General features: G+C 57.1%; 1 protein-coding gene across 2 annotated transcripts; it reads right to left on the reverse strand.

The window, feature by feature from the left end:
- Positions 1-466: 466 nt before the first annotated feature.
- On the reverse strand, positions 467-26,827 carry PPIL2 (peptidylprolyl isomerase like 2). Of its 2 annotated transcripts, none has more exons than XM_014868066.3 (20): positions 26,683-26,827; positions 25,044-25,093; positions 24,116-24,161; positions 21,838-21,900; positions 20,788-20,839; positions 16,216-16,267; positions 13,990-14,081; positions 13,058-13,147; positions 12,357-12,432; positions 11,380-11,540; positions 9,730-9,805; positions 9,016-9,122; positions 8,492-8,581; positions 8,174-8,207; positions 7,394-7,511; positions 2,837-2,893; positions 2,131-2,203; positions 1,964-2,026; positions 1,730-1,869; positions 467-1,463 (listed from the first exon to the last, which is right to left on the reverse strand). In XM_014868066.3, the coding sequence occupies exons 1-20, from the start codon at positions 26,712-26,714 to the stop codon at positions 1,367-1,369; spliced, it is 1,569 nt and encodes a 522-aa protein (XP_014723552.2). In that variant the 5' UTR covers positions 26,715-26,827; the 3' UTR covers positions 467-1,366. The 2 variants fall into 2 exon arrangements, with proteins under 2 accessions (XP_014723552.2, XP_014723553.2); XM_014868067.2 differs by having other exon boundaries at positions 20,756-20,839; positions 26,683-26,808.
- Positions 26,828-27,352: the final 525 nt, after the last annotated feature.

The following is a 27,352-nucleotide window of genomic DNA, read 5'->3' on the forward strand; positions in this document are numbered from 1 at the left end:
AAGTGGAGGAAGATGGGCACCGAGGTTAGCTCAGGGCCAGGCTTCCTCAGCAAAAAGACGATTGGCAGCAATTAGCTCAGGACCAATCTTCCTCAAAAAAGAAAAAGAACTAAGGTACATTCCAGAAGTAAGAGCTGTGAGACTGGCTGATGGATTTGAGGGTTAGGGTGAGGGAAAGGAGAAAAACCAAGGCTGAAGCCTAAGTTGGAATTTCAGTGTGACAAGCTGGAGGGATGGTGGCCTGTGCTGACCCAAGGACAACGGGTATTGAGAGCAGGGGTGGGGTCAGTGACGCCCTCAGAGGCCCGGGGCTGGAGGAGATGGGGGTCCTGGGAGGAGGCAGCTGTCCCCATGCTTCTACAGAGGCGCTTCGGGAAAGCTGGGGTGGCGGGGTCAAAGTCAGGAGAGCGGAGCCGGGCCACACGGGCTGCACAGTGAACGGAAAACAAGGAAGGGCAGGCGAGTGTCAGTGTTTTGAAGACATTTATAGAAAAACAAGGTCAAGGGCAGGGCTCTGTTACGAAACGCTGGTGCACTGGGTCCGGAAGCCCTAGAGCCCGGGCTGAGGGTCATATTTGAGCACAAGGACAGTCCTGAGAGTGGAGAGGTGGGGGCAAGGCGGACACGCCAGCTCGCCAAGGCCTTCTACTCGTCCATCAGTAACAGGAGCTGGCCAGTGTCACCCACGTGTGGTCTCACCACCATCCTGAGGCTGGGAGGCGGGCAGTCCTGGGTACTAGCAGACGGGTGGGGCTGTGGCTGCCCAGGAGCCTTTACTGGGTGGGCGGGCCTCAGTGAGCCCAAGGAAGAAGTAGCAGAGAAGGTTTTAACAAATGTCAAGGCTCTAGTGCAGGGCCCTCAAACCACTGGCATCAGGAGCCCCAGAGGTCTGTCAACACGTGGACTGCAGAGCCCTGACCGCGCCCCCTGCCCCGCGGCTCTCGTCAGAAGGCCTGGGGTCTGAGAATGCCTGTTTCTAACAAGGCCCCAGGTGCCGCTGCCGGTGGGACCACACTGAGTGAAGAGTCCCTGAGAAGATGACCGAATGGGGGGCCTGGGGCAACCACGATGAGCAGACAGCCTCTCCTCCAGACCCAGGCCCAGGCCGCAGGCTGCTGGAAGGGCCAGACCCCTGCCTGTAGTCTGAGGCATGGACTCCGGCTGGGTGCAGGCCTTGGAAACAGGGTCAGGAGAGAGACAGGGAGGCCCCTGGGCTCCTGGGGCCAGGAAAGGGGACCCAGGCAAGGCAAGAGCTTTATTGAGTTGCAGCCCGAAAGGCAGGCTTACAAGGGCAGAAAATTGCATGACATGGACACAGGCCGCCAGCCCTGCGTCCCTACCAGGGTCCAGAGCAGCAGGCCTGCTGCTACCATGAGCTGAAGTCCCCAAAACCTCGGCTGGGCTTTTTCTTGGCCACAGGGACAGCTGCACTGGTTGACGGTTCCTCCTCTGCTATACGTTTCCTGGGAAGAGAAGACTCCAGCTGTCGTGTGGGTCCCAGACCCTCCAAGTAGGAGCCAGGTGTCTACCCATCACATGGTCGCACACACCCTCACCCCAAAGCCTCGATCTCTTCCGCCTGCACTGAGGCCCCGCGGCTGGGTTCGTCTGCCTACAGCGGCCCCTGTGGCACCCGCTCACGTGGGATCCCAGGGCCTCGGCCTCCCTGCCCCTGCGGGCTCTGATCCATGGGCACTGTGGAAACAGGACGTGAGCCCCCCCAACTCACGTGGTTGCCGGGTTGATGTACTTGCCCACCCCCTGGCGGTACGTCTGGGGGCCCTGGCTCCCTGGCTTCAGCTGCCTTGTCTTCACCGTGCTCTCTGGGGCCGCCACCTCAAGCTGCGTCTTCTTGCGCTCCTCGGCAATCTGTGGCGGAGCAGGGCAGTGGCTGGCCAGAGCCCCTGAGGCCAGGGGGCCCTCCCTCAGGCCCTTTCCCACGTGGCAGCCGTGCCTTCCTCACCTGAGCATCAGCCTCCTCGTAGGGGTCCACGAACACCGTGGTGGAGTCAATGCGGATCTCCTCCTAGCAGTAGGGGAGGCGAGTGAGCAGAGCCGGCGGGGGCAGCAGGCGATCCCGCCTGGTGCCAAGCCTGAGGAGCAGCCTCACTGTTCTTCCGGGGCACATACCTTAGGGCGGTCAGTTTTAGGGTCACTCTCCACATTCTCCATGGCTGTCAGTGTGTCAAAGCCCCCAACAACCCTGCAGCAGAGGTACAGGGGTGCCTCTGAGCGTGCCCAGGGCAGGGCACCCCCAAAGGCCAAGCCCCAGGCTGCCAGCGCCTTGCAAAGGCTGCACACGGGGGAGGGGCATGACCAGACTAGCTGCAGAAAGACCCAGCAGGGCAAGGAGAGGAGGGCCAGCTGGCCACGGCCAGGGGCCCAGTCCGCCCAACTCTGGCAGTGACGTTTGATTGGGACACAGCACACCCACTGCTTCCATGCTGTCTGTAGCTGCTTTTGCACTACGAATAAAGAGCTGAGGGGTGTGACAGAGACCGTGAGGCCACAAAGCTGGAAATACCATCTGGGCCTTTCCACCAACCCTGAACCAGAGGATGGAGAGAAAGACCGGACCATCCAAAGGAGAGCCCGAGGGGGTGAGTCTGGGCAGGGCAGCCAGCCAGATGGGGCTGGAGCCGGTCTGCCCTCCTTAGCTGGCAGGTCTGGAGAACCAAACGTCTCCCAGCCAATAGAGAAGCCCCAAGTCCTCACTCTGCACGGCCACGACCCGGGCAGCGACAGTCATGAGGGCAAACTGGGGAAAAGGCAGTGAGGGTCCCAGCTGGGGAGGGAGCGAGCCCACCTGCCAGATCTCCCCCACCGCTTCTCTTACCGCCCGAAGATGGTGTGCTTCTTGTCAAGGTAGGCGCAGGAGCGGAAGGTGATAAAGCTGGAGAGGGAGGGAGGGAGAGAGGGAGGAGGGTCAGGAAGAGCCCGAAGCTTCTCTGCCCAGCCTGTCTCCGCCCCGCAACTGCTGGACACAAGCCAGGCGCACCCCTCTCTCCAGAGTCCACTCTGGGAAGTTGGAGATAGTGAGTGGGTGGTGGCCCCCGTGCCCTGCCCGTCCAGGGCAGGCTGTCAGCCAAGGCTGCCCAGGGGAGCCAGGCCTCCGGCCCCCCAGAAGGCCCAGGGCACAGCGCCCAGGGAGGGGCACGGGAGGCTTGGCCTCCAGGCCCGCTGCTGCCAGCCTCCCATCAGGCAGACACTGTGCCCAGAGCCTGGAGGCAGAGATGCTCTGGAGAGGAGGCTGGGGGTTTGGCGGGGAGCAAGTGGAAACCAGAGCCTGTCCCAGTGAGAGACCAACTGAAGGACCAAGGACTCTGAACTGAAAGAAAGGAGGCAACGAGCAGGACAAGGAGTAAAGACATTGAGACCCATGGGTAAACGTACATAAACGCTGAGCCAGAAAGTTTTCACATCTCAATTGGTAAAAATGAGTGGAATTAAAATGCCGACCACACTAAGGTGAGAGCCGGCTGGGGGTGATGGCAAGGGTCTTGTCTGGAGGGAGGGACAGGCAGTAACTCAACTTCAGACTGCAAATAGACGGACTTGTTGACTTAAGGCCAGAAGTAAAACTTCCACACCAGGAAAGGAGGAAAGCAGGGATGAAGAGAAATATGAAAAAGGCTAGGGAGAAGAGACGAAGGTAAAATGTGTCGCGGGATCAGTTACGGTGCCCAAGGGGGCAAAGCCATGCCCCCAGAGGCGGTGCGGGCGGCGCGCACACAGCCAGTGAGGGATGGAGGCCCGAAGCACCGAGCCTGCTCCATGGGCAGCACAGCCCCAGGCCCAGCCACAGGTCTCCATAGACATCGAAACCCCCAACTGTGCAGACCTGAATGCTGGCCACCAAGCCGGTCTCGCTGGCGCTAATTTCTAATGCAGTTAAGGAAACTAAAAAGAGAATGAAATAAACCTGAAGGAAACAGGACAGAAACAGAAAAATAACAAAAGGGAAAACAAAAATATAACAGAAAATGTAGTCTACAGTTAGTTCTTTGAAAAGAAAGGTGTCAGAGAAAGCACCAAATAATACTGGAACTCAAAAGCCAGGAACATCAGCAATCCAGCAGCAGTTTCATGGGCTCCTAGGGCCCAGCTGTAAATAAGCAATAAAAGGTGACAGCCATCCCCTCCCCGAACACCACCACAAACCACTCACCCAGCCTCCCTGCAAATAAACACTCCCACGGACCCCTGGCTGGGAGGAAATTAACAGGGAAACAAGCAACGAGCAGCACCCAGTGGACAGGGAACCCACACCCTCAACGTGTCACACTCGAGTGTCTTCAGTGGTAAAGAGTAAGACATGAAAGTACGAAAGGAGAGAAAGAAAAGACACCAGGAAGAAAATTAAAGCTAGAACCTGAAAATCACATAGAAGGTAAAAGCAGTTAAACCCTTGTGAACCATTAAGGAAAGAAGGAACACAGACCAGCCAGGAGTGAGAAGGGAGCCGGGAGCGCGGACAGAGGAGCCAGCACGGAAGCAAGTTTGGAAATCCACAGATGGACAAGTCCAATTCTGGCAAAACCGCAACTACCCAGTGGCCCCTGAAGTGGAACCCGCCTGAGCAGCAGCACGAATGATGTGCAAGCGGCCCCTGACCAGCTAACTCAACAAGCAGCTGAGTCCAAGGGAATTAAACTGCTCCAGGCCATGAAGTGGGGTGGGCTCACTGCGCAGGCACCCCCCTCACTCTCGGCTCAGTCCAGACAACCCAGCGCGGCTCCCAGGTGACGACAGTGGCATACCTAAAACAGTAGCCAGTGGAACAGCACGGCAAGGACCAGTCCGCTTTACTCCAGGACGAAACAGCGACAGAAAGGCTGTCAACCCAGTGGTCACATCCACAAATTCAAGGAGGAAAGGAAAATCCTATGGCCACAATAACAGATGCTGAGAGAAGCATCTGGAAACTCCACAATCTCTCTACAAAAGCAGGCCCAACAACAAGTTTGATCAGATGGCAAAACAGTACGTCACTTGGAGACAGGACACCCATGTCCCCTCCCTCACAGGCCCGCAGTGAGGTGACTGGTGTCCACAGCAGAAGAGAGGGGAGGACCCCAGCTTGTGCTGATAAATGTGACTATCTAGAAACCCATGACATTCCTAATAAAGACTATTTGAAATATAAGAGAGTTTATAAAGTGGTTAGATATAAAATAAACAGGCTTTCTCTACATGAGCAAAAGAATTGGAAAAAAATTCAATTTACAAAAATATCACAGTGGCTTTCCCCTTGGGAAGGTAATCTATTGGGCCGGCCCGGTGGCGCAGTGGTTAAGTTCCACGTTCCCCTTCTCGGCGGCCCGGGGTTCGCTGGTTCGGATCCCGGGTGTAGACATGGCACCCCTTGGCAAAAGCCATGCTGTGGCAGGCGTCCCACATATAAAGTAGAGGAAGATGGGCACGGATGTTAGCTCAGGGCCAGTCTTCCTCAGCAAAAAGAGGAGGATTGGTGGCAGTTAGCTCAGGGCTAATCCTCCTCAAAAAAAAAAAATCACAAAATTATAAAATTCTTAAGGAGTAGCTTTATCTGGAAAGGCAGGGGACCCATGTGAAGAAAACTGTTAAATCATATTAAAAGATATTAAACACATTCTTAGATGAAAGCCACATTCTTAGATGAAAGATGTCATGTACATATCTGTTCTTCCAAAGTATAGATGTCACATCAGCCAAGAATTCCAATAGAATTTTCAAAGCACTAGATAGAATGATCTTAGAGTTCATATTAGAGAACACCCAACCAAGTAAAAACAAAAACTAAGGCAGAGACAAACAGTGAGGGTGGACCTGCCTCCTAGAGCACCCTGCAGAGCAGCCCGCAGGGAGAGCCAGTCCAATCCAGGAAGCGGGACACTGGTGGAGGAATGCCCGACAGGCAGCGGAACAGTCGAGTCCAGAATGAGATCCTGATTAGATAAGAAGGTGATACGTGGCGTGGGAGGGGAGGGCGGGGCAGGAGCGGAGGAAGCTCTCGGCAGGAGGGCCCTGGTTGAGGACGGACAGGATTTATGGAAAAATCACCTGCAACGAGCCCCCTAAGCCAGGGGACCACAGAGGGTATAAGGTGGCGGTGTTCCACCCTTTGGAGGCTCCCCACGGAGAGGACGACCCCGGGGGACCCAGCCCCTCCCTGCTCCCCGTGCTGTGAGGTGCTGTGAGATGTGGGGCCAGCCAGTGACACTCAACACAGGTAAGGACCCCGAGGTAGCCCCACTCCACTGGGGCCGGCGGGACTGCTCCATCGGCGATGCCAGTGCAGCGGGGGAAAGGGAAACGCTGTCCACATCCATGCACGGGAACACCACGCGCACACACCACGCAAAAAGGACACCTTAAAGCCGTCCAAAACCCCGCGAGCCCCGCGCACGCCCGAAACCTCAGGAGAGACAACTGCAAGATACAATACTTAAAAATACTACGTGGTATCTTTCCAACCAAATAAAAATATGTGGAAAAAATACTTAGACTACAGATAACTGATCTAATCCAAAAAGCTCTTAACAAGAATACAAACCACCTCAAAAAACTGGGCAAAGATGGAAGAGCAAACAAAGGAACAAGTAGGAAAGTAGGAACTAAGGAGTTCCAGAAATAAGAAAACTTAGACGAAACCACAGAGCTCCGAGAGAAGCCGGCCCGGGATCCCACGGAGCCAGCGGGGCCTGTCGGGCGTCCCCTCAGACGTCCTCGATGCCCAACCCAGCCTCGCCCACCCTGCGCGCCGCGCTCCTCAGGTGGCTCCTCCGGGAACTACCCCCACCCCGGCAGCCTCTGCCTGGCCTCCGCCAGGCTGGGTTCCAGCCGCCCCTCCCCCACACTCGCTGGGGCTGGATCCTCACCCCCTCTTTATATCTGGACACAGACACGCCCAGGCCTGTACTTCCAGCCCATTCTCACCCTTTTGGTGCTGAAACTTAGACTGGGACCAAGTGTGGAGGCCCAGGCATCTGACACTTCAATGTTCGAAGTGCAACTCTCAGCCCCCTATGCCCCATTTCCGTAAGTGCACCACCTCCAGCGGCTGCTCAAGGCTGAGCCTGCACAGCTGCCCCTCCATGGCCCAGGCCACCCACGCCCACACCCACATCTGCCTCCTGTCACCCCCTCTCCAGGAGGCCTTTTTGGATCTCCTGGTAACCACCGATGTCTGCTCTTTCGCTGGCACACACCACAGGGCGCAGAGCTGCCGGCTCACTGGTCTGGCACACAGGCGCACGTGGCCAGCACTTGTAGCAGTCTGGACCATGCCGTGTGAGTCTCCCCAGGGGTGCTGCACACCTTCTGGACTGGATTCAGGTCAAGCGCAACCTTCAGGGAGAGGCTGAGAGGGAGAACCTGCAGGCCGGTCCCACAGCCACCCAGCTGAACTCACAACTGAGACTTGTTGGTGTCAGGCCCTGAGTTGGCCATGCTGAGGATGCCCCGGCCTGTGTGCGAGAGGTTGGGCCGGAACTCATCTTTGAAGGGCTTCCCCCAGTACGACTCCCCACCTGGAAGAGAAAGGAGCGAGGCTGGCAGCAGGAACACTGGGCCCCAGCCAAGCGCAGCCAGCAGGATGCAGCCCAGCTCTAGAAACCTGTGGTGAGTCCCAGGGGGCACCGGGCTCTGCTGGGGCCATGTCTGGGGCAGGGGCACCTTGGAAGGCAGCGCTGGCCCCAAGGGACCCTCACCACCAACTTCTCCTGGACACACCCAGCCCCCAGGCCCTTCAGAGCCCAGGTGGGGCCTGGTCCCGAGGACAGCAAGTAAAGGGTGAAGGCCACAGGTCGTTACCATGGAAGGAGGGAGTGGGCCTGGGCCCAAGCAGCTGACAGGCTGAGGGGGGGTTTGAGAGGCAGCAGGAGGGCACCTGGGGGTCTCAGGGGGCCCAACCCTCCCGTGCTGTGGGCTTTCTTGAGCCCCCCTTGGTCTGCTGGAAAAAGGGGGTGCTTCTGAAGGCCCAGAGAGAAGGCAATGTACTCCCCGTCCCTGTCTATCATTTAGACCTTACGACTAGCTCAAAATGAGAAAACTGAGGGACGGGCCTGAGTTCACCCAGCATGTCGGTGGCTGGTCTGTCAGCTTCCACATCTGGACCCTCAGCACGGCCCCCGCCCACCTGCCCCACACGGCCACGGAGCAGGCCCAGGGGAGCCCCAGCACCAGTACCTACCCGTGCCTGTGCCAGTGGGGTCACCACCCTGGATCTGCAAGAAGAACAGAAGCCAGTGAGCAAGCCGGGCCCATGACCCCGCGGCCTTGCCGGCCCTCTGGCAGCTGCCCACTGCCCAGTGACAGAATGAATTCCCCGCCTGCCAAACGGGCTCAACGCCAGGGTCTGAGCTCTCAGGGAGGACAGGGCCCTCCCAGGCCAGCCCTCTGCACAACCCCGTGTGTTTCTCGCCCCTGAGGAGGAGCTCACAGGGATGACGGGGGTCCCCTGCAGGACTTGCGCTGGCCAGGAGCTACACAGCTCGCCCACATCACTCACCACGAAGTTCCGGATGCACCTGTGGAAGATGGTGCCGTCGTAATACTGCCGCTTGCAGAGCCTGATGAAGTTCTCACAGGTCTTTGGTGTCTGCAAAATAGCCCAGATCCTCCTTGTGAGCCGAGCAGCAGCCAATGGGAGGGTCACAAATGCCACCCAGGGCCCTTGTCATGCAGCAGGAGATGGTCAGCCTCCCGGCACAGTCGTGGAAGGAAGGACCCATGACGCAGAACGACAGGACACTGCAGCCACCATGACCTGGAGTGAGGGCCAGGGGGAGACGGGAGAGCAGAGCGGCAGGAGGAGCCGACCACTCTCACGTGACAGGTGTGCACACCTGCCCAGAACGCCAGCCAGGGAAACGCAGCACACAGCTAACAGGGTCCCTTCTGGGGATGGACGTGGGGGCACTTCTCCTAGGGGACAGGCTGAATTCCTTATAACAAGCATGGACCAACTGCAGCCCTGCACTTAAGAGCCCGGAGAGGACCCTGGGCGCTGGCGGAGGCCGGCCACACACCCACCATGTCGCAGTGCAGCTCCAGGTTGAGGTCGCCCTTGTTGGTGTGCAGCCGCACATAGCCCTTCTTCTTCACAAACTGGTAGCGCAGCACGTCCTCGTCAATGGCAGCTGCAAGCAGAGGCCTGAGCTCGGCGCCTGCCCTCAACCTGCGGCAGCCCCCATACCGGGCACTGAGCCCTCAGACTCGCTGCGCTCCGGGAGAACCCAAGGTCTGCCCTGGCTGAGCACAGGCAGCAGGGTGCAGGCCGGGGTGAGTCCATGGGCAGAGGGGGCGAGGAGGGGCTCAGCACCTAAGAGGGGACGCTGGAAGAGCCAGGACACTGCAGGGGGCCTCAGGGGATGGTAGGGGCCAACAGGCTGAGATCACAAGAGGAAGGGGACTTGGGGGCGATGCCAAGGGCAGTCTTGGTGGAGAGCTTAGGTGCCATGGCAGACTAGGCAGGTGCCAAGGCACGACCTGGGCTGGAGCCCGAGGTGGACTGGCCCTAGCAAGCAGGACATGATTGGGTGAGGCCTCCTGCCCCTGGCCTTCCCTACCCCAGATGCAAACACACTTCCACAGGGACACTTCCTATCCCCACCTGACCACTCCTGATCTGCTAAGTTCCACAAAGCTGGGCACAACAGAGCAACACTGAGGAGTGCAGCAGGCAGGGTGTCCTGCCATCAGCCACTGTTAAGCAGCACGGCTGGTGATGGCGAGGCAAAGAGCTACCTGCTTCATGCGTTGTCTCCGGAACCATGGCGGTGGAGGTGAAGGAGGCGCTCACCTTCCCAGTGGAATAGTGGGCCTGCGGGAAAACCATGTCAGCATGTCAGTGGCGCCTGAGGACGCTGGCGGGCCAGGGATACAGAAGCCAGCTGTCCCCACTACTCAGGCCCTGCTCGGTGCCCCTCATCCAGGAAGGCAGACCTAGCCACCGCCCACAGACACCAGCAGGGACCTCCTCGGGGATGGGACAGCCCAACCCACCTCAGCCTCTCCCTAAGGGCGGAGGGATCAAGGGATGTGATGACAGGAGTGGGAAGGTGTGGTCCAAGCCAGCGTGCCCTGGATAGCAAGACAGGCCTGCACAGGAGGCAGCAGCCCACAACTTCAATTGGGCTGAAGGCCCGGGTGGCCAAGGCTCTCACGTTAAATGAGACCCTGGAAATCAAATGTCAGGCAGAAACTGCTCACCTCTGGGATCGGACCATGAGGGACTCTAGTTTCCTTTTAAAAGTCTCAGGTTTCTAAAATAAACACATTATCATTTTTTTTTCTGGGGGGTGAGGAAGATTGTCCCTGAGTTAACATCCATTGCCAATCTTCTTCTTTTTTCTTGAGGAAGATCGTCACTGAGCTAACATCTGTGCCCATCGTCCTCTATTCTATGTGGGATGCTGCCACAGCATGGCTTGACAGCAGCGCTGGGTCGATGCCCGGGATCTGAACCTGTGAAGCCCAGGTCCCTGAAGCAGAGCGTGCAAACTTAACCACTACACCACCAGGCTGGCCCAAGACATTATCTTTTTAATCAGGAAAAAAAAAAGCCCCAATAGATGTTATTTTTTTATCCTAGGTTAGAAGGAGGAAAAAAAGAGATATTTCTCCCCATCAGAAGGTAATACACCAAAATGCTGGGAGCTGTTGTTAAGAGTGTTGGGATTATGAACAACACACTTTCTCTTCTCACTTTCACAAATTTCCCTGGATAATTACTGAAGGAGGGAGCCTCAGAGCCTCCCCCTGTCCTCCCCACGCCCCTAGCCCCAGCTCGCCAGGCTCGGCCTGAATAGGGGAAGGGGCAGCTTCGGGGCCCAACAGGCCAGGGCACAACCCTGGCGCCATCACTGCCGACTAGGGCCCTCAGGGCCGACTGCTGGGTGTTGTGAGAAGTGAACCTGATGCCCAGGAGAGGCCCAGGCGGGGTGGGCACCAAGCAGCCCCCAGCACCACCTGTTCCCTCCCCTCAGCACCACAGCACCCCTGAAAGGCCCCTGCCATCTCTCCCTGGGTTTCCTCTGTGCACCAAGTGACCAGCTCTGCAGGGCAGTGACACTGCACCTCAAGGGGCCATCCCCTCCCTGCCACCCACAGGCCTGAGGCTGCTGGGTCACAGGGTACCAGCGAAGCCCCTGGGCAGCTGTCCACCCAGCATGTCTGCTCCACTCTACCGAGCTTGGGCCAGAGCATGATGCAGACCCTCCATGGCTGGGGGCCTCCTCCAACACCCCCAGCCGTCTCAGGGTGGTCCTCAGTGCAGCCCCGCTCCGGGCCCCCAGGAGCACCTCCCCTCTAAACGTAGCCCAGGCCCCCACGAGCCCCTCTCCTGGGCCCACTGCAAGGGGCTGGGCTGGCAGCGCTGGCCCTCTGCCGACTCACAGCGTTCAGCTTGTCCACCTTCTTCTTCTCCGGGCCTCTCATGGTCGCCGCCAGGACCTCGTCCCCTTTGAACTCCTTGTAGAGCTCCTGCAGTGTCTCTCGGGTCTCAGTATTTGTGTTCTTCAAATAATAAGACGGGTCCTGTTTGGCCTTTTCTTCGTCTACAAAGCAGCATGGTGGCCCTGAGTAGCTGAGCCCTCAGCAATGCCCCCAAATGTGTGTGACAGGGACAGGAGGCCAGAGCCGGAAGCAATGACAGAAGTCCTGGGCCAGGACTCAGCTGACGTAATCTGAGCCTCCATCACAGAGACACCGTTGTGATGGATACAAACGCAGGGAGGAGCACGCAGAGGGAGAGCGAGCAAGGAAACAGCCCAGAAGGGCAGCAAGTCTAACAGCCGGTGGTTTCCACGGCATCGGCTCTGGTCTCTGTCCCCAGCCCCACCCCAGCCCCAACAGTGTTCACAAATAGCCCTGCACCGCAGGACCCTGGTGGCAGAGACCAGCTGGCTGAGCAGTGCCTGCGCTCACCACCCCTCATGGGACCTGCCTAACTGCCAGAAGGACCCAGCAGCCCGCAATGCCTGTCCCTGCAATGGGGACAGAGACAATTCCCAGGATGGGAGGGTCCCATCCAGGCACTGATGACCTGGGCCAGGAAGCAGCCCTGGAGCCGAGTATTGAGTGGGGAGGGGGTGGCAGCCAGGCCTCCACCGCATGAGGCGGTGGGCACGAGGCACAGTGTTCCCGGCTGGCACCCACCACACCCAGCCCTGTGGGCGGGTGTGGGCCAGGGTGCTCCTGCCAACCTCAGCAGAGGAGAGGCTGAATGTCGGCTCGGGAAATTCCAGGCCTGTCCAGGCTTGAGAGAGACTCCTAGGTGCTCTGGCCCCCAGGAAGGTGAGGGCCTTGCCCACGGAGCAGCGACCTATTGCACCCACACCCCTGGTACCCAGACCAGCTCAGCTTGTACATACCCGGGTCTGTTATTTTCATGTTATTCTTAACGTGAAAGAAGTTGGAGACGTTGAATTTGTCCAAATTGGTGGGGTCCTGCAGCGAAAAGAACATGCGCAGGAGAGTGAGCCCATCACTACAGCCAGGACCCGGTCCTGGGCCACACAGCTGCCCCAGGCAGCAAAGAATGGGAAGGTGGCACGAAGGTCCTGGAGCCAGGACAGGTAGAGGGCACGGCTGACCCCAATGAGAGCAGGACAAGCCACAGAAAGGAACTGCCCATCTCGGTCACCCATGGTTTTCTAAGTCCACACTGTTCATTAACTCACTCAGGGTTCTGACGCCTACAGACGTGCCCTGTGCCCAATGCTGGGGTACCGAGCATGCAGCAGCCCCTGCCCTCAAAGGGGTGAGAGGAGAGCCAGGCCTGCAAAGGGCCACTCAAATGCCGAGATGGCTCCGGGGGCAGAGAGGAGGGATCCTGACACAGCAGGGACATGCATTGGAGGGGGACCCATGAGAGCCAGACTGAGGAAGCAGCCCATGAGAGCTCACATGGCTAGAGATGGGGGCGCTGAAGGCAGCTGGGAGACCACAACTAGGCAGATCACAGGAGGAAGCCAGCGAGCCTGGGTGGAGAGGTGGAGTTGGCAGACAGGAGCTGTGCCAAGGTTCTCAATGTGGTCCCTCCTGGGGACAGCGGTGGGAAGGGGCCACCCACCTGGAGGGTGATGATGTCCTGCCGGGAGAAGGGCTCGTCGGTCAGCAGATCGCGGAAGTTCTTGGCCTTGATATTTAGCTGCTCCACTGCCTATGGCCAGGAGGAAGCCCGCTGTTATGGTGCCTGCCCCCACCCCGGCACAGGGAGCCTGGAGCCTGCCCAGACGTGGGGAAAAGGACGGGGACAAGCGTGTACCCACCATGGGCTCACAGCAGCAGCCCCAGCCCTGAGGACGGAGCCTGCTGAGCCCCAGAGACTCGACTTCAGCCCTCTCAGCAAGGCTCCTCGCAGGATGCTCTTGTCACACACATCTTACACATCAGCAGACAGGCTCCCAGAGGCTGCCCATCTCTACCAAGTATCCCTGCAGCCCATGCACACTTTGGGGAAGAAGTGACCCGAAGGACTGCTCGAGTAGCACTGGCCACACCGACCCTGCCAATAGCCAGTAACTGGACAAAAACGGCCCAGAGAGGGCTTCCCCCAACATGGGGCCCACGGCTGCTGTCTGTACCCTCTGTCGGCACGCCCAGAGCAGGATGGGTGTGGAAATAGGGGCTTTCTCTCCCCTACACTCGCCACCAGCTGCACCCACTCCTCCTGGGGACTCTACCAGGAACTGGGGGGCTCAGTGCTCCCCTTGAAGCCCTGGGGCCTGTCCTCAGAGCACAGTTCCCTCCCAGGGCCTGGTGGTCAGAGGCTTTGCTGAAGACGACTGTGAGGAGGACCCCTGGGGTGTGAGAGGGCTGCCCAGGCCTCAGGTCCGGAGGCTGCAGGAAAGGCCCACCTTTTCTCAACTATGCTGGTGGCTCTCAGAAAGTAGGCTCCAAGGGGACAGGTCGTGCCCACTGCACCTGGTGCACCCCCAGCCCAGGGTTTCCCTGGGGCACACACCCAAGAGCCTGGATGCCACACAGTCCCCAAGAACCCACCTCGTAGGCGTAGACGTTGCCAGTGGTCCTGACAGCCACGATGTGAGTGTTGTTGGTGAACACGGTGAACAGCACCGGGCAGTGGTACTTCCCTGGTGAGAAGGCCCACGCGGAGAAGCCGGGCAGAGAAGGCAGGAGGCAGAACCCCGCGTGAGCACGTGCAGAGAGGGGACCCACGGGGACAGGCAGCTGCTCAAACCCCCTCCTCCAGCACCACAAGGAAACTCCTGCTCATGCTGCAGGAGCCAGCCCCGGCGAGGCCCTCCTCAGAGGAGTCTGCCCCGTCAGCCCCCGGCCCACCACCACCCCCGGGTGACCACTGCCCTGGCCTCCTCCTCCGCCTCAGACCCGGCCCTGAGCCCCCTTCTCCCGGAGCCCTCACCTGGGTTCCTGCAATGAACTCCTGCCATCCTCCCTGCCCCTGCCCGTCAACGCCCGGGAGCCCGCTCAAGTAAGTCCCCACAAATAAACCACAGGAAGGGGGACACTCATAGGTTAAGAGACTCAGCGCTACCAACCACACATATTTGTGTGGACTTTTAAAACACCCTGACCTGAAAACTGTAAAAAAATTTATGAGAGCACTCCAGAAATCTGACCACTGGCGGGATATTTGATGATACTAAGGAATTCCTGTTAATTTTCTAGGTGTGATAATGGTGTCGTGATTATTATTAGTCCTTATCTTTCAGAGATACACACTGAGATATTAAAGTGTGAAATGATATCATGTCTGGGATTTGCTTCAAAATCACCCAAGCGGGTGCAGAGCGGGAGCACAGATAGAATCACACAGCCCGTGAGGTGATGGAACTGAAGCCGGGTGGTGGATGCAGCAGGGGGTCACCGCTAATTCTCTCTACTCTCACGTGTCTAAAACTTTCAATCAGAAACACAACAAGCAAAAAACAGTGACTGCTAGGTCAAAATTGTTTAAACAACAAAAGGGGCAAAAGTTAGGTCAGATCTCGCTTCTCCTCTCTGGCTTGAATCTCAGTCCTCCCACGGCCACCCAGGCCTGCAAGACTGCTCCGCACCCCATCCCCACCTGACCTCGCCGACTGTAGCCCCTGCTTCCTTCCCTCACTCACACTTGCAGCAACACTAGACTCCTGGCTGAGCCCAGACATGCCTCAGGGCCTTTGCACTGGCTGTGCCCTCTGCCTAGAATGCTCTCCCCCACATCCCTACATGGCTCCCTCCCTCTCTTCCACCCAAACCCAGTCAGTGAGTTGTCCTACCACCCTCTCCCCTCACCTGCTTTACTTCTGCCTTTGGCAGAAGCAGCAGCGGACACTCCACAGTGACCTGTTTTCTGGTTTCCTCCCTCACCACAAGATAAGCCCCTTTCATTCTGGGAGAGACCTGGCCTGTTTTGCTCTCTGCATGTGGCAGGCACTCAGTAAATATTTGCTAATCGAGACACAATGCTGTGGGCCTCCCCAAAACAACCCATCTCAGAGTGGGGAGGTCCTCAGCGCTCGGCCACCAGGGCAGAGCTCCCTGACCCCTAGGGACTGTCCACAAAGTACTGTGCTTCTGCTTCACTGAGGCCAGCTTACTCAATCACTGTGAACCAACACCTACTGTGGGCCAGGCCCCACCCTCAGGTGCCTCAGCATCTCCTCGGAATGCACGTGCCCAGTGAGCACAGACGCCAACCTACACCACAGCACCTGCACAGGCCCACAGAAGCCAGAGCCAGGTCAGGGCCCCTGGGGCCTGCCTCAGCGTGGGCGTCTGGCCAACAAGAACAGTGCAGGGCACGCTGGAACCTGGAGCAGGAGGACCCCAGGGCTGGGCTGGGGCTTTACGACCAGTGGTGAGAAGCCCAGCCCAAGAGCCAGTCGGCAAATGTGTCAGACCCCGACACCCACTGCCCGCTGCCTGCCCTGGGCTCAGCCTGAGTAGCTTCCTCCTCCGGCAATGACCAGACCAGAGCTGCAGCCAGAAAGGGCCTGTGCCCACGAAAGCCACCAGCAGCCCACACGGCCTGACTGCCTTCGTGGGAAGAAGTCCTCAAAACTCAAGGTTTCACTCTCACCCCCCAGCTTTAAACTACCTAGACATTCAAGAAGAAATTATGTTACATCTTTGAGAAATTAAAAACAAGTGTCCAGCCTGATCTGAAAGGAACGACTGATTCTGCAGAGAACTTGGTGAGAGGCAGGGGGCCTTGGGTTCTGTGGGCCAATCCTAGAGGTGGCAGCAAAAGGGACCACTCACCTTCGTTGTTCTTTGCAAAGTTCAGCTTGATCAGGGACCTCCCATCCAGTTTCTGGAGAAGGTATAATTAATAATTAATGATTATGAATAAGTGGCTGATGTAACGACGTGCTGAGGCTTCACTGTGAAGCTGGGTCAAACACCCAGACTAGAAAGGTCTCTGGCCACGCAAGCCTTTACAACTACAAGCAAGAGCTACAGTCACGCGTGCTGACCTGGGGTCGGGGACACAGAGGTGAACCCGGAGAAGAGGGGCGGCAGGACGGATCACCCCCACCCCCAGCCTCTGGGCGAACAGAGCGACCCCGCTCTCAGGGGCAACCTCTGGGCTGCAAGCCGAGGCCGAGGGCAGAGCTTCACTTTATATTTTTGCAATGCTTAGACATTTTACGGTGAACACTGATTAATTCTGAAATTTCAAAATGAATGTTGGGGCCACCCCATGGTGGAGTGCTTGAGTTTGCGCACTCCGCTTTGGCAGCCCAGCGTTTCACTGATTCGGATCCTGGGCACAGACCTAGCACTGTTCATCAGGCCAAAACTGAGGCGGCGTCCCACACAGCAGAGCCAGAAGGACCTAAGACTAGAATATACAACTATGTACTGGGGGGCTTTGGGAAGAAGAAGGAAAAAAAAAGATTGGCAAGAGTTGTTAACTCAGGTGCCAATCTTAAAAATAAAAAAGAATGTGGTCCTTCAGCTGGGTGCAGGGTACGCACGTGTTCACCTTACTGCTCTGTTGTATGACTATGTAAGAAAGACAAAAGGCCAAAAAGTGGGGAAAAAGGACTAAGTACATCCAAATGCTAGGAGTGAGCCCAATGGGAGCCTCTGTTGTGAGTTTCTGTGATGTGTCTGCAGCTCACCTCTTCTACAGGAAACTACAATAAAACTGAGTCCCGGCAGCCAACGGGGAGAACAGGCCCGGGCAGGGAGGCCTGGTGGGAGGAAGTGAAGGGGGCTGCGGAAAGAGCCTGGAAGGCAGGCAAAGCTGCGCCCCTGGGAGCACTGGACTCAGGGCCCACATCCCTGCACCACTGGCCATATGAGGGCCGGGGGTCGGGGGGGCTTGCCTACCCAGGGCTCAGAGGAGACAGTGTGCAGGGGGCCCAGGGGTGAGCCCCCAAGCCAAGCCAATCCTGCCTCTCCTGCAGCGGCCGGTCCACATGCCCAGCCCCCACAAGGCCCTGCCTGCTGGCCAGCCCCACAGCTGCTCCTCCACAGCTGGCTTCATTTCTTCGTCATTCGACTACCACGCCCAACCGCCCTCCCGCCTCCACCCTGTGCAGGTGAGCATCAGACTCCGGGACAGATGACAGCGTCTCTGACCCAAGGCCGCTCCTACCAGTCAGCCCTTCTCCCACAGGGCCAGGACCCTGGGCACATGACAACTCAGGGAGACCCCACACATGACACACTCCTCCTGGGGCCCTGAGAAGTGAGATGGGGCCAAGCTGGCCCTGGGCCCAGGGGCTCAATGGCAGCTAACTCCACAGGGACACTCCTCAGCAGTTCAGCTGGAGGGGGCGCTGCTGACGTCACACATCTGGACACAGCAGCCTTCAATAAGGCCCTCTGGAGACCAGGCCAGGGAGAATCCCTGGCCCTCGATAAGGACATGCACGGTTTTTGTCAGGTGTGTCCCACCAAAAAGTCACCCCAACAAGACACCTGGAACAAAGGACATGGCCGAGCCTCAGTGAGATAAGCCCAAACACAAGGCCAAGTCACTAGCTGCCCCCAGGCCTGGCGGGGGGCCAAGCCCAGGACAATCCACATGTTTCGGAGCCCCAAAGAGCACCCATGGAGTGAAACACCCAAAGTAACAGGAAAGCATCCCAGAGGCAACCGAATGGCAATGTCCACCAGGAAAGAAAGAGAGGCTATGAGGGCATGTGTGCACAAGAAAACACGAGGGACTCGGGGGCTGAAGGCACCTGAAGACCACCACTGACACAGCAAAGCGCAGACCCTCGGCAGCAGAGGAGCCCCAGCCTCCACACTGGCTGTTCCACTGGGGCAGACAGGCACCCAGGGATGGCAACATCCCCTGAAAACAAGCCAATCACATGGGGGCACAGGCAGGGAGCACGGACCCCACAGAAGCCCCAGGAAGCCCACGGTGGCTCCCAGCAGCAGACCTCACAGAGGAACACTGCCAGCCACACTTTCAAATGAGAAAAAAAGAGGAAGGACACAGCAGACACCTGACAGCGTCTCCTTAGCAGGGTGAGGCCACCAGCACCCCAATCCAACCATGTGAAAGAGAAAAGCCTGCAGGCTCCTGGCGGCCGCCCAGAACATGCACCACCAGGCCAGGAAGAAAATGCTGGTGAGCTGCCTTCCTGACACCAAGGGCCACAGAACCCGAACCCTCCCCAGACTGTCACCAGGACTAGAGGAGCCCAGACACAAATGGGCCTCCAGAAGATAGGAAGCTGAGGCATAAATAAAGACCAAACCAATGAGATTTTACCTATCTTAGGCTGGTAACCAGGACACTAGTCACATCACTCACCCCCTCGCTCTCTCCCCATCAAGCCTCACAGCAGTTGGATCCTCTTGGGCCTCCCTGAACAATGACAATGACAACAATGGCTTCCACTCTCAGCATGGCCTCTGAGGCCTCTGTCACAGAGCTGACCAGGCCTCACCCAGCTCACTGTCTTCTGGATCAGGTCCGGCCCCTATCCTGGCAGACAGGGCTCTACCCACCTGGCCCCGGCCCACCTGGCAGCTGTCCACAGTGCCAGTCCCCACACGGCCTGCCTCATCCTGAACGCTCCTCCACACACAGCCCAGACTTTCAGCAGGATGACCTCCCAGCCTCACACACCTGCCCCAGACAGCCTGGAGGAGTCAGGAGCCTTGTCCTCCAAGGTCCTGCAGAAGTCCCCACCCTCCCTGCTTGCCCTCCTCATCCCCCCTCCAGCCCAACTGCCTGCCCTCGCTCCGTGCGCCCGCCTCGCCTGCAGCCTGTGGCTCTGATTCTGAGGGATCCACCTTTCTGCCAAAGCCCCACTGGCCTGGAATCTGAGCACAGGCTGATCACCTGGGTCCCCCTGCCTGCCCCTGGCACAGGACATGCTCACTGAGCCCTTAGACGAGACTACACTAGGTCACTACTCAGCTCTCCCCTGCCCCGGGAGCCATGGACCCTGATGCGCCATCTCAGCAAATCCCGCTGGTCCACCCTGCACAGCAGTCTTGGGTCTGACCTCTCCACCTCCTCGGCCTCCTCCCTGGTCCGAGGTCACTCAGCACCTCTTGCCAGACACCTGCAGGCACCCTGCGGCTTTCCCGGCTTCCACCCTCACCTCCTACAGTCTGTTCCCCACACAGCAGCCAGAGTGAGCCTTTAAAACAGAGGCCAGATCACAACTTACTCCCACTTAAAACCCTGCCTGGCTTCTAGTCCACCTAGAACAAACCCAGGCTCCCTCCAGAGCCTTCCAGGCCCCCTGACACAGCCCCTGACCATCTGCCACCATCTCCTCTCATCCCCAGGTCTCAGCTAAATGGCACTGCTCCAGAAATGTTCCCAAGCCCACCCATCCTCCCTCTCAGTAAACATCTCTGCCACCCACTGTCTACGCTCTGCTCACAGCTCCAGGCCCCACAGACAGCATGGGCTAACACCTTCTTGCTGAATGAAGGGACGCAACTGAATAAATGAAAAAATGGGCCCGAGCCGCAGCATGGTGGAAGGAGAGAAATCCCTGAGAAGTAAAGGGACCAAGACGACAGAGAGGGTGATGGAAACGTGGGAACACCGTGGGCTTATGAGAAAGGCAGGCAGTGGGGTGGAAAAAAGGACAATAAGCCAGAACATGGCTCTGGGAGTCTCTTCTGAGCAGCACAGAATTCATGACACTGGACCTGTGCACATGACATATCAAAAGGTGCTTAACCTATGATAAAAATACAAATTCAAAAATGTTTTTGCCCATTAGCAGCTAAAATAAAAAAAACAGATGATAGCCAGTGTTGTCAAGGGTAGAGGGAAACAGGCATTCTCTTTCACACACTGCTGTTGAGTTTAAAATGGTGCAACTTCCTTGGAGGGCAAGTGGCCAGTAGCTACCAAAATGGAAAAGGCAGCCACCCTGTGAGGCAGCAGTCCCGGGAGGACACGCATACGTGTGCCCAGGAAACACACACCAGGGTATTCCCTGACCACTGTCTCTAACGGCAGGTGACTTCAATCCACATGGTAACTCCGCAGGAGGGCGTGTGTGGCCACCACAGAATGAGGCAGGTCGCTATGCACCACCACGTTCAGATCTCTGAGGCACACTGCAGGGTGCGAAAGCAAGGTACAAAGGCATTCACGCACGTGATCGCATCCGCGGTCCAAGGAAAGACAATGTATACCTGTACATACCTGTGGACACGTAGGGAACATTTCTGGAAAGGACTGGGCGTGGGGAGAGGGAGGAGGACGGTCCCTCCTCACTGGGCCCCATGAATGATTCTCTACCACGCTCGTGTATACACAAGCACCACAGAACCAAACGCCAGGTAAGAGGAGAGCGCTCACCAGCATCACTTACACGCCTGCACAGCCCCTACCTCTCCGTTGCTGGGGTTGGTCCCATACTTCTTAAGCCAAGGAACGATGTTCCTGAAGGGAAGAGAACAGAGAGTGTCGGTGAGGCAGTCAGGCGCAGCCTAGTGACAAGGCCATGGTCCTGGAGGGCTGCTTCCAGGTGAGACCCGTGAATGGGTTTCGCCCCACGTCACCTCTCCTAGCAGAAGCCAAGGAGAGGGGTGCCTTCCTTCGCAAAGGAAGTGGGGAATATTTCTTGGTATGTGGGTTTCAAGCTATGTTCAGGGTTTTTATTGCAGTTATGGATAAATGACACAAACTAGCAAAAAAGACATATATATAAATGTTGATACATCCACAAAATGACAGAGATACTGGGCCAGCTTCAAAAATTGTACTTCCAGAGAATTCTGAATGACATAGAAAAAAAAAGTTCTCATCATAACCAAGTGAAAAATTGATCTAGAACTATCTTCACAGAATTATCTCAACCATGTTACTACAAATAAACCTACAGAAAACGAGGAGTTTAACTACTGAGAGTGAGTATCCTGGATAGTGTAATTACAGTAAATTTTTCCTTTTACTTTGAAGTATTTTCCAAATTTTCAAAGATGAGTCTGAAATATGAGAAAATTATAGAAGCTGGCTTATACCGGAACATAAAATTGCACGTAACGCTTCAAAATACAGCACTGGAGAAGTATGCACCTTAATTATGGCTCTGCTTTCACAAAGCGACAGACACTCAGTTGACTAATACTCCACAACAGGTACAGGTGTGCCACTTACAACCCTAGGACCGCCACATGGCGGGGAGGGGTTCAACGCCACTTTAGGCAGAAGCCGTAGCGCCTGCCAGCAAAGCTGCCTGTCTGGGGGTCACAGCAGCCCTGCTGCTTCATCCCTAAGGCCCCGGCAGTCCCTCCCACGTCCCCAAGGCTGCTGGGACTGGAGTCTGGCGGCCTCAGCATGAGCTGGGGCAGCACTGCCTGGAGCCCCACAGCCCCTTCCGGAGTGGGCGTCAACAACCTCACCCCGTTTGTCAGCTCAGGAGTCAAGGGAAAACTCACAGCAAGTCAAAGACGACGCCTTCAGGGGTGCACACTGGGTAGATGAAGGGCTGCAGAGAGAGACTGAGAAAGAGGACAGAGTCACTCCTGGTCAGCTGCTGGGCACACTGGTCATGCAGTGGGCTGACCAGGCCACCCCCACATGGCTCCTGTGACCTCTCCCTTAGCTCCTCCCTCCTTCAGTTACTCCTTCAACGATTCTAGTACTCCTCTGCACGGCCTGGCTGGGGGCCCGCATAGAGATGGCCCCATCTCTGCCCCTCAGAAGCTCCCAACACAAACCAGTAAATACAAGGCAAGGGTCCCAGGAGGTGCAGAGGGGGCCTTGCAGCAGCAGCAGCCTGGTTCTCTCTTCATACTCTGCTGCGTCACGGAACACATGTGGGATCATGTTCAAGATCACGAGGCCCTGGAGATGGCCTCAGGGAGACAGGACTGGAATTTGCTGCCCGAACCCTCACGCAGCAGGCAGGCCACGCTGCTCAACCGAGAACTGCCCTCTCCCAACCCAAGAGACTCTGGTGGGGCCACTGTGGTGTGAGGGTGCCCTGCCTGCTCCTGACCACAAGTGCACACAGCTCCCCCGACATTTCCACGGGGTGGGCACATGACTCAGGCAAAACCTGAGGTCCCAGGAGCCCTGGGTAAGTTCTGATACACAGATGTGGGGGTGGAGGGGCCCACAGAGGCCCAGACTCCAGAAGCCCTTTGCCACCTTGTGGAGAGTTTGCTCAGGAAAAGCAGAGCCCGCAGATGAGTGGAGGCTGTACTCGGTGGACTTCCTTGAGCCAATATCTATTTTTTCTTGCATAGGGTTTCCATCACTAGCCATTAACAGCCCTGGCTGACCTGGCTTGTTTATACATCAGTCACCTATGAGTTTAGTCAGCACAGGTCAGTCCCAAGGACCTGGACAGCCTGGCAGCATTGGGGTAACCTCCCCAGGTGCTGCCCCAGGAAGCCCTCATGGTGCAACTTCACCTCCCTCTCTGGCCCAACCTTCTACTCTAACCTAGAGGGGATACCGGTGCAGCTGGGGACTGATCAGAGCAGGACCAATGCCAAAGCAAGCTCCAAATAGCAAGAAAAGGACATGTATCTTGCCCTAAGTGGGACCCGAAGGGCACATTCTCAAGGCACATTTTTAGCCAGAAACCAAGGTAATTAAAAACATGGGTGAAACACAGATCACACAGTTTTGGAGAAAGTAGGAACCAAAAATGAAAGTATTTCCATAAAACCAATTCTTGCCCACTCTGAATAAGACCACATTCCACAAGGCTGATGACAAAACCTGCTGGGGTGGGGGGATCCAGCCAATGCACCGGGGCCGCATTGTTCACCCTCCCTGAGCAAGTGCTGGGAGGAGGAAAAGCCCTCCCTCGCCACCATGTGGGAGCCACCTGGGGGCCCCTGGCTGCAGCGCCCGGCCTTCCTGCACTGTGCGCAGGCCCCTCTGCCCCTTTCTCGCCGCCCTGTGCTATCTGGCTGACCTGCCTCAACCAAGGTGCCGGGATCCCCAGGAAAGCTTTGTCAGCTCTCAGGGCTCACCCTGACCTATGCAATCAGAACTGAGAGGGGGAGGGCGGGGCGGGGGCATGCTATGTAGACACATGTGTCCAGGGCAGAGGTGACCATGGCTCAGGCTTGGGGAAGCTCAGGCCTGAGGGGACACCAGACCTACCCACTCCCGCAACCCCCAGTGTATTGGGGTTCCTTAGTCCAGCAGACTCACCGTCTGTTCACAAACATACCCACCAGGATGGACAGAAGCATCTGAGCAGCTCTGCAGCTGGGTCTCCCCCACCCCCACCAGGGCCCTGTGCTCCCAGGGAAGGCGCAGGGGCTCATGGCATCACGACTGCTGCAGCTGCCATTACTACTTAGAGCCTGGACCCAAAGCAAAGCAGGAAAGGCATGAGCCGGCATCAGACCACTGCGTTCAAGCCTCAGTGGCACCACTTCCTGGATGTGCCCCCCAGGCGAGGGACTTCACTCTTCTCAGCACTGGTTCTCTTAACTGTAAAACAGGCTTAACGACACAGCCTACCTACCTTGGAAGGTGAGAATGAGGTTAAAACGACCACGCATGGGAACAGGCGGAAAACAATCATTAGTTCTTACTGTCACTGGGCCACCTCCTCCCTGTTTAGGGAAGATCTGGGTTGGGGGACGCAGACAGAACCCACATCTACACCTCCAAGGATCAGAGTCACTGTCAAACGACTGAGTCTCAAAGAACAATCAGAGGGAACGAGTGAACTCTCCAAACTCTTACCTGCAGTGGTCAAAAGGTAAACGACGAAAATTTGTTTGTGGGATATCTGTTTAAAATGAAAATAAAAGACAGAAAATTTATTTTGTAAAAAATTTGATGTGTTCTTACCAACAATTCAATTACATTTTCAAAAAAGTTCACGTCAATTACCTAGTGCAGCAATGGTTGTGGATTAAAACCCTTCAATAAACGGAACCTACACACATGGTGCGTCAAGAAAGAACTCAGAGGACGAGGCAGACACCTGTTTAGGCCACTGCAGTCGGGTTTCTACCAGAACTCTAGCACCCCTGCTGGAGGGCTTCGCTCTGCTTTCCACAATGGCTGTGCCGGTTTTACCCCGACCAGCAACCAGGACAGCGCTCTTTCACTGCGGCCTTGACAGTGTGTGTTATCATTCTTTTTACTCTTTATTAACTTGAGAGAGAAAAAACTGTCACTTAAACCTACATGAAAAAAAATCACCACCGGGGCCGGCCCTGTGGCCAAGTTGGTTAAGTTCACGCGCCCCGCTTCGGCAGCCCAGGGTTCGGATCCTTGGGCGTGGACATGGCACCGCTAGTCAGGCCATGCTGAAGCGGCATCCCACATAGCACAACTAGAAGGACCCACAACTAAAATAGACAACTACATACTGGGGGGATTTGGGGAGAAAAAGCAGAAAAAAAAAAAAGAAGATTGGCAACAGTTGTTAGCTCACGTGCCAATCTTCAAAAAAGAAAAAATCACCACCAAGATTAAACATTTTCTCACACGTTTAGCAGCTTTCCTTTTTGTAAATTTTATGTGTCCTCAGCCCATTTGTCTCCTATAGTTTCCGTGTTCCTGTTAGTTGTTAATTTTTACAGGTTCATCGTATAGTGAAGACATCATTCCTTAACTGCAGCCCCCCACACACCAAGGGGAACAGAAGGATCTCATGCCTTACCTGGTTTCTTGCCACCATAGAAGTGAGTGTATTCAGCACAGGTAATGTACCTGAAGAAAGAAGAGACAACCTTACTACCACTCCGTCTACAAAGAGGACAGTCTCTGGAAGTAAGTAACCGATGACCGAATCATTTCACTCATTCATTCAGCAAATACTTATAAAACAGGCACACAGCACTAAACACAGCAGAACGCAGGCATACACTAGGAAGCACATACAGGCCTGCTTTGCTCTGAAGGAAATGAACTGAACTGCACAGAAGGCTTGATCAGAAGGAGCTAGCCACGTGAAGAGATGGGGGAAGAGCTTGCCGGGTGGAGGGACCAGGCAGGCATGTCCCATATAAGAGCCGGGACGCAGGAAAAGCTGGTATGTTCCCAGAGAAGGGGGAAGTCACTGAAAAAGAGTGTGCACAGGGCCATGTGACAGCAGATGGAGGAGGCATGGTGGCGGTCAGATCACCAGGGGCCTCGCAGGCCGTGTAAGGACTCTGGGTTTGCTTTAAGAGGGATGGAAGCTGTAGGAGGTTTGGGGCAGGATACTGACATGATCTAACCTAAGTTCTCAAAGCATCACTCTGGCTGCTGTGTGTAGCGGGACAAGCAACAGAGGCAGCAGAAAACCACTCAGGAGGCGACTGCAAAGGTCCAAGAAGGAGTTGGCATAAACTCCACATACGGGGGGACTGGTGGACGGGACAGAAGTGGTCGATCCCTGGGAGAGCCAGCAGGACTTACTGGCGAACAGAGGAGGAGAGAGCTGCGGGTTCCCTGAGGCACCAAGGCTAACTCCGGCACCTCCGACCTGAGCGACTGAGCAGTGGCCTGACCGTGGAGACCGGGAAAACGGGGAAGGCGCAGGCTCAGGCACCGAAAACCGAGAGCTCCGTGTGGGGCACGTGAAATGTCTATCAGACGTCCACGAGAGATCACCCAGGGAGAAAGTAAACGGAGCACAAACGGGGGACTTCCGCCTATGGGATCTGGGGGAGAGGGGCAGGAGAACCCAGCCAGAGAAGCAGCGAAGAGAGCCCACTGAGGCAGACTGCAAACAACGCGCGTGTGGGCCCCTAGATGCCAAAGACGGGCTTCGGAGAGAGGCGGTCAACTGCGCCATAGGCTGTTGAGAAGCCCGAAAAGGAGGACTAAGAATTGACCACTAGATTTAGCAACGTGGAAGTTACTAGGATCTTGATCAGAGCAGTCCTCGGGGAGAAAGCCTGACTGGCGTGGTTTCAAGACAAAGAAAATAGTAGACGGTCCCAGGTCTTTCCCGTCCTGTTGTGAAGAAAACCCAAGGAACACAGTGGCGGCTGGAGGGGAACACGGCGCAAGGTGGGCTGATCTTAACCAGCAGCACGGGCGCAGGCTGACAGACGGGACCGGGCGCACTGGGAGACCGCGGACGCCGGAGAGACGGCAGCCCAGGGGTCCCGAGCCGAGATGCCGAGGGGCGGGGCGGGGTCGGCGCTCCGCGGAGAGTACCCACAGCCCCGCAGAGCCAGGTCCCGGGGACGCCGGCGCTGGGCCAGTCCCCGCCCTGGGAGGGGCTCCGGGACCGGCTCTGAGAGAGGCACGGGGGGCGGCGCGCAGCGCGGCACAGGCGGGGCCCCGCTCCCGGCTGCGGCTCAGCTTACATCTTGTCCTTCTGGTGCTGTCGCTTCCCCATGGCGGCGGCGGGGGCGGCAAAACCGGCGAGCGCGGAAACTCGACGCCAGCCGACAGCGTCTCGGCCGATCTCCGTAACTACTTCCGGGCCCCGCGGACGCGCCCCGGAAGTGGGCGGGCCAGACGTGCGGCCGGTGGCGCCAAGAGCGCATGCTCCTCGGGGGCAGCCTGGGCGTTGGGCTGCCGGCTGAGCTCCGCTTGAGCCCGCGTCTTGTCGTTGCTGAGCTGCTTCTGCCTTGAAGGCCCATCTTCTTGGGAGGTCTTTCTGCGGACCGCCTCGCGTACCCGCCCAGCCCGGGCTCAGTGCCGTCCCCGCCCAAACTCGCCCTGGTTTGACCTGGGTTCTGAGGCCTTTCAAAAGTCTGCCTACTGGGGCCTGCAGGGTTGCACAGTGGTTAGGTTTCCGGTTCGGCCCGACGCGGACCTACACACTGCTCATCCAGCCAGGCTGTGGGGGTGTGCCACATCAAGGATGTAGAAAGATTGGCACAGATGTTCGCTCTAGGGCCAATCTTCCTCACCAAAAAGAAGTCTACCTAGAGCCTCAAGTCCCACCAGCCTCGGCCCATCTCTGCCCCACTCCAAGGCAGAAGCCTCCAAAGCGACGTGCACGTTGCCTGTCTACCGGCTCACCTCCCA

The sequence above is a fragment of the Equus asinus genome, chromosome 8, assembly GCF_041296235.1.
Source record: "Equus asinus isolate D_3611 breed Donkey chromosome 8, EquAss-T2T_v2, whole genome shotgun sequence".
NCBI lineage: Eukaryota > Metazoa > Chordata > Mammalia > Perissodactyla > Equidae > Equus > Equus asinus.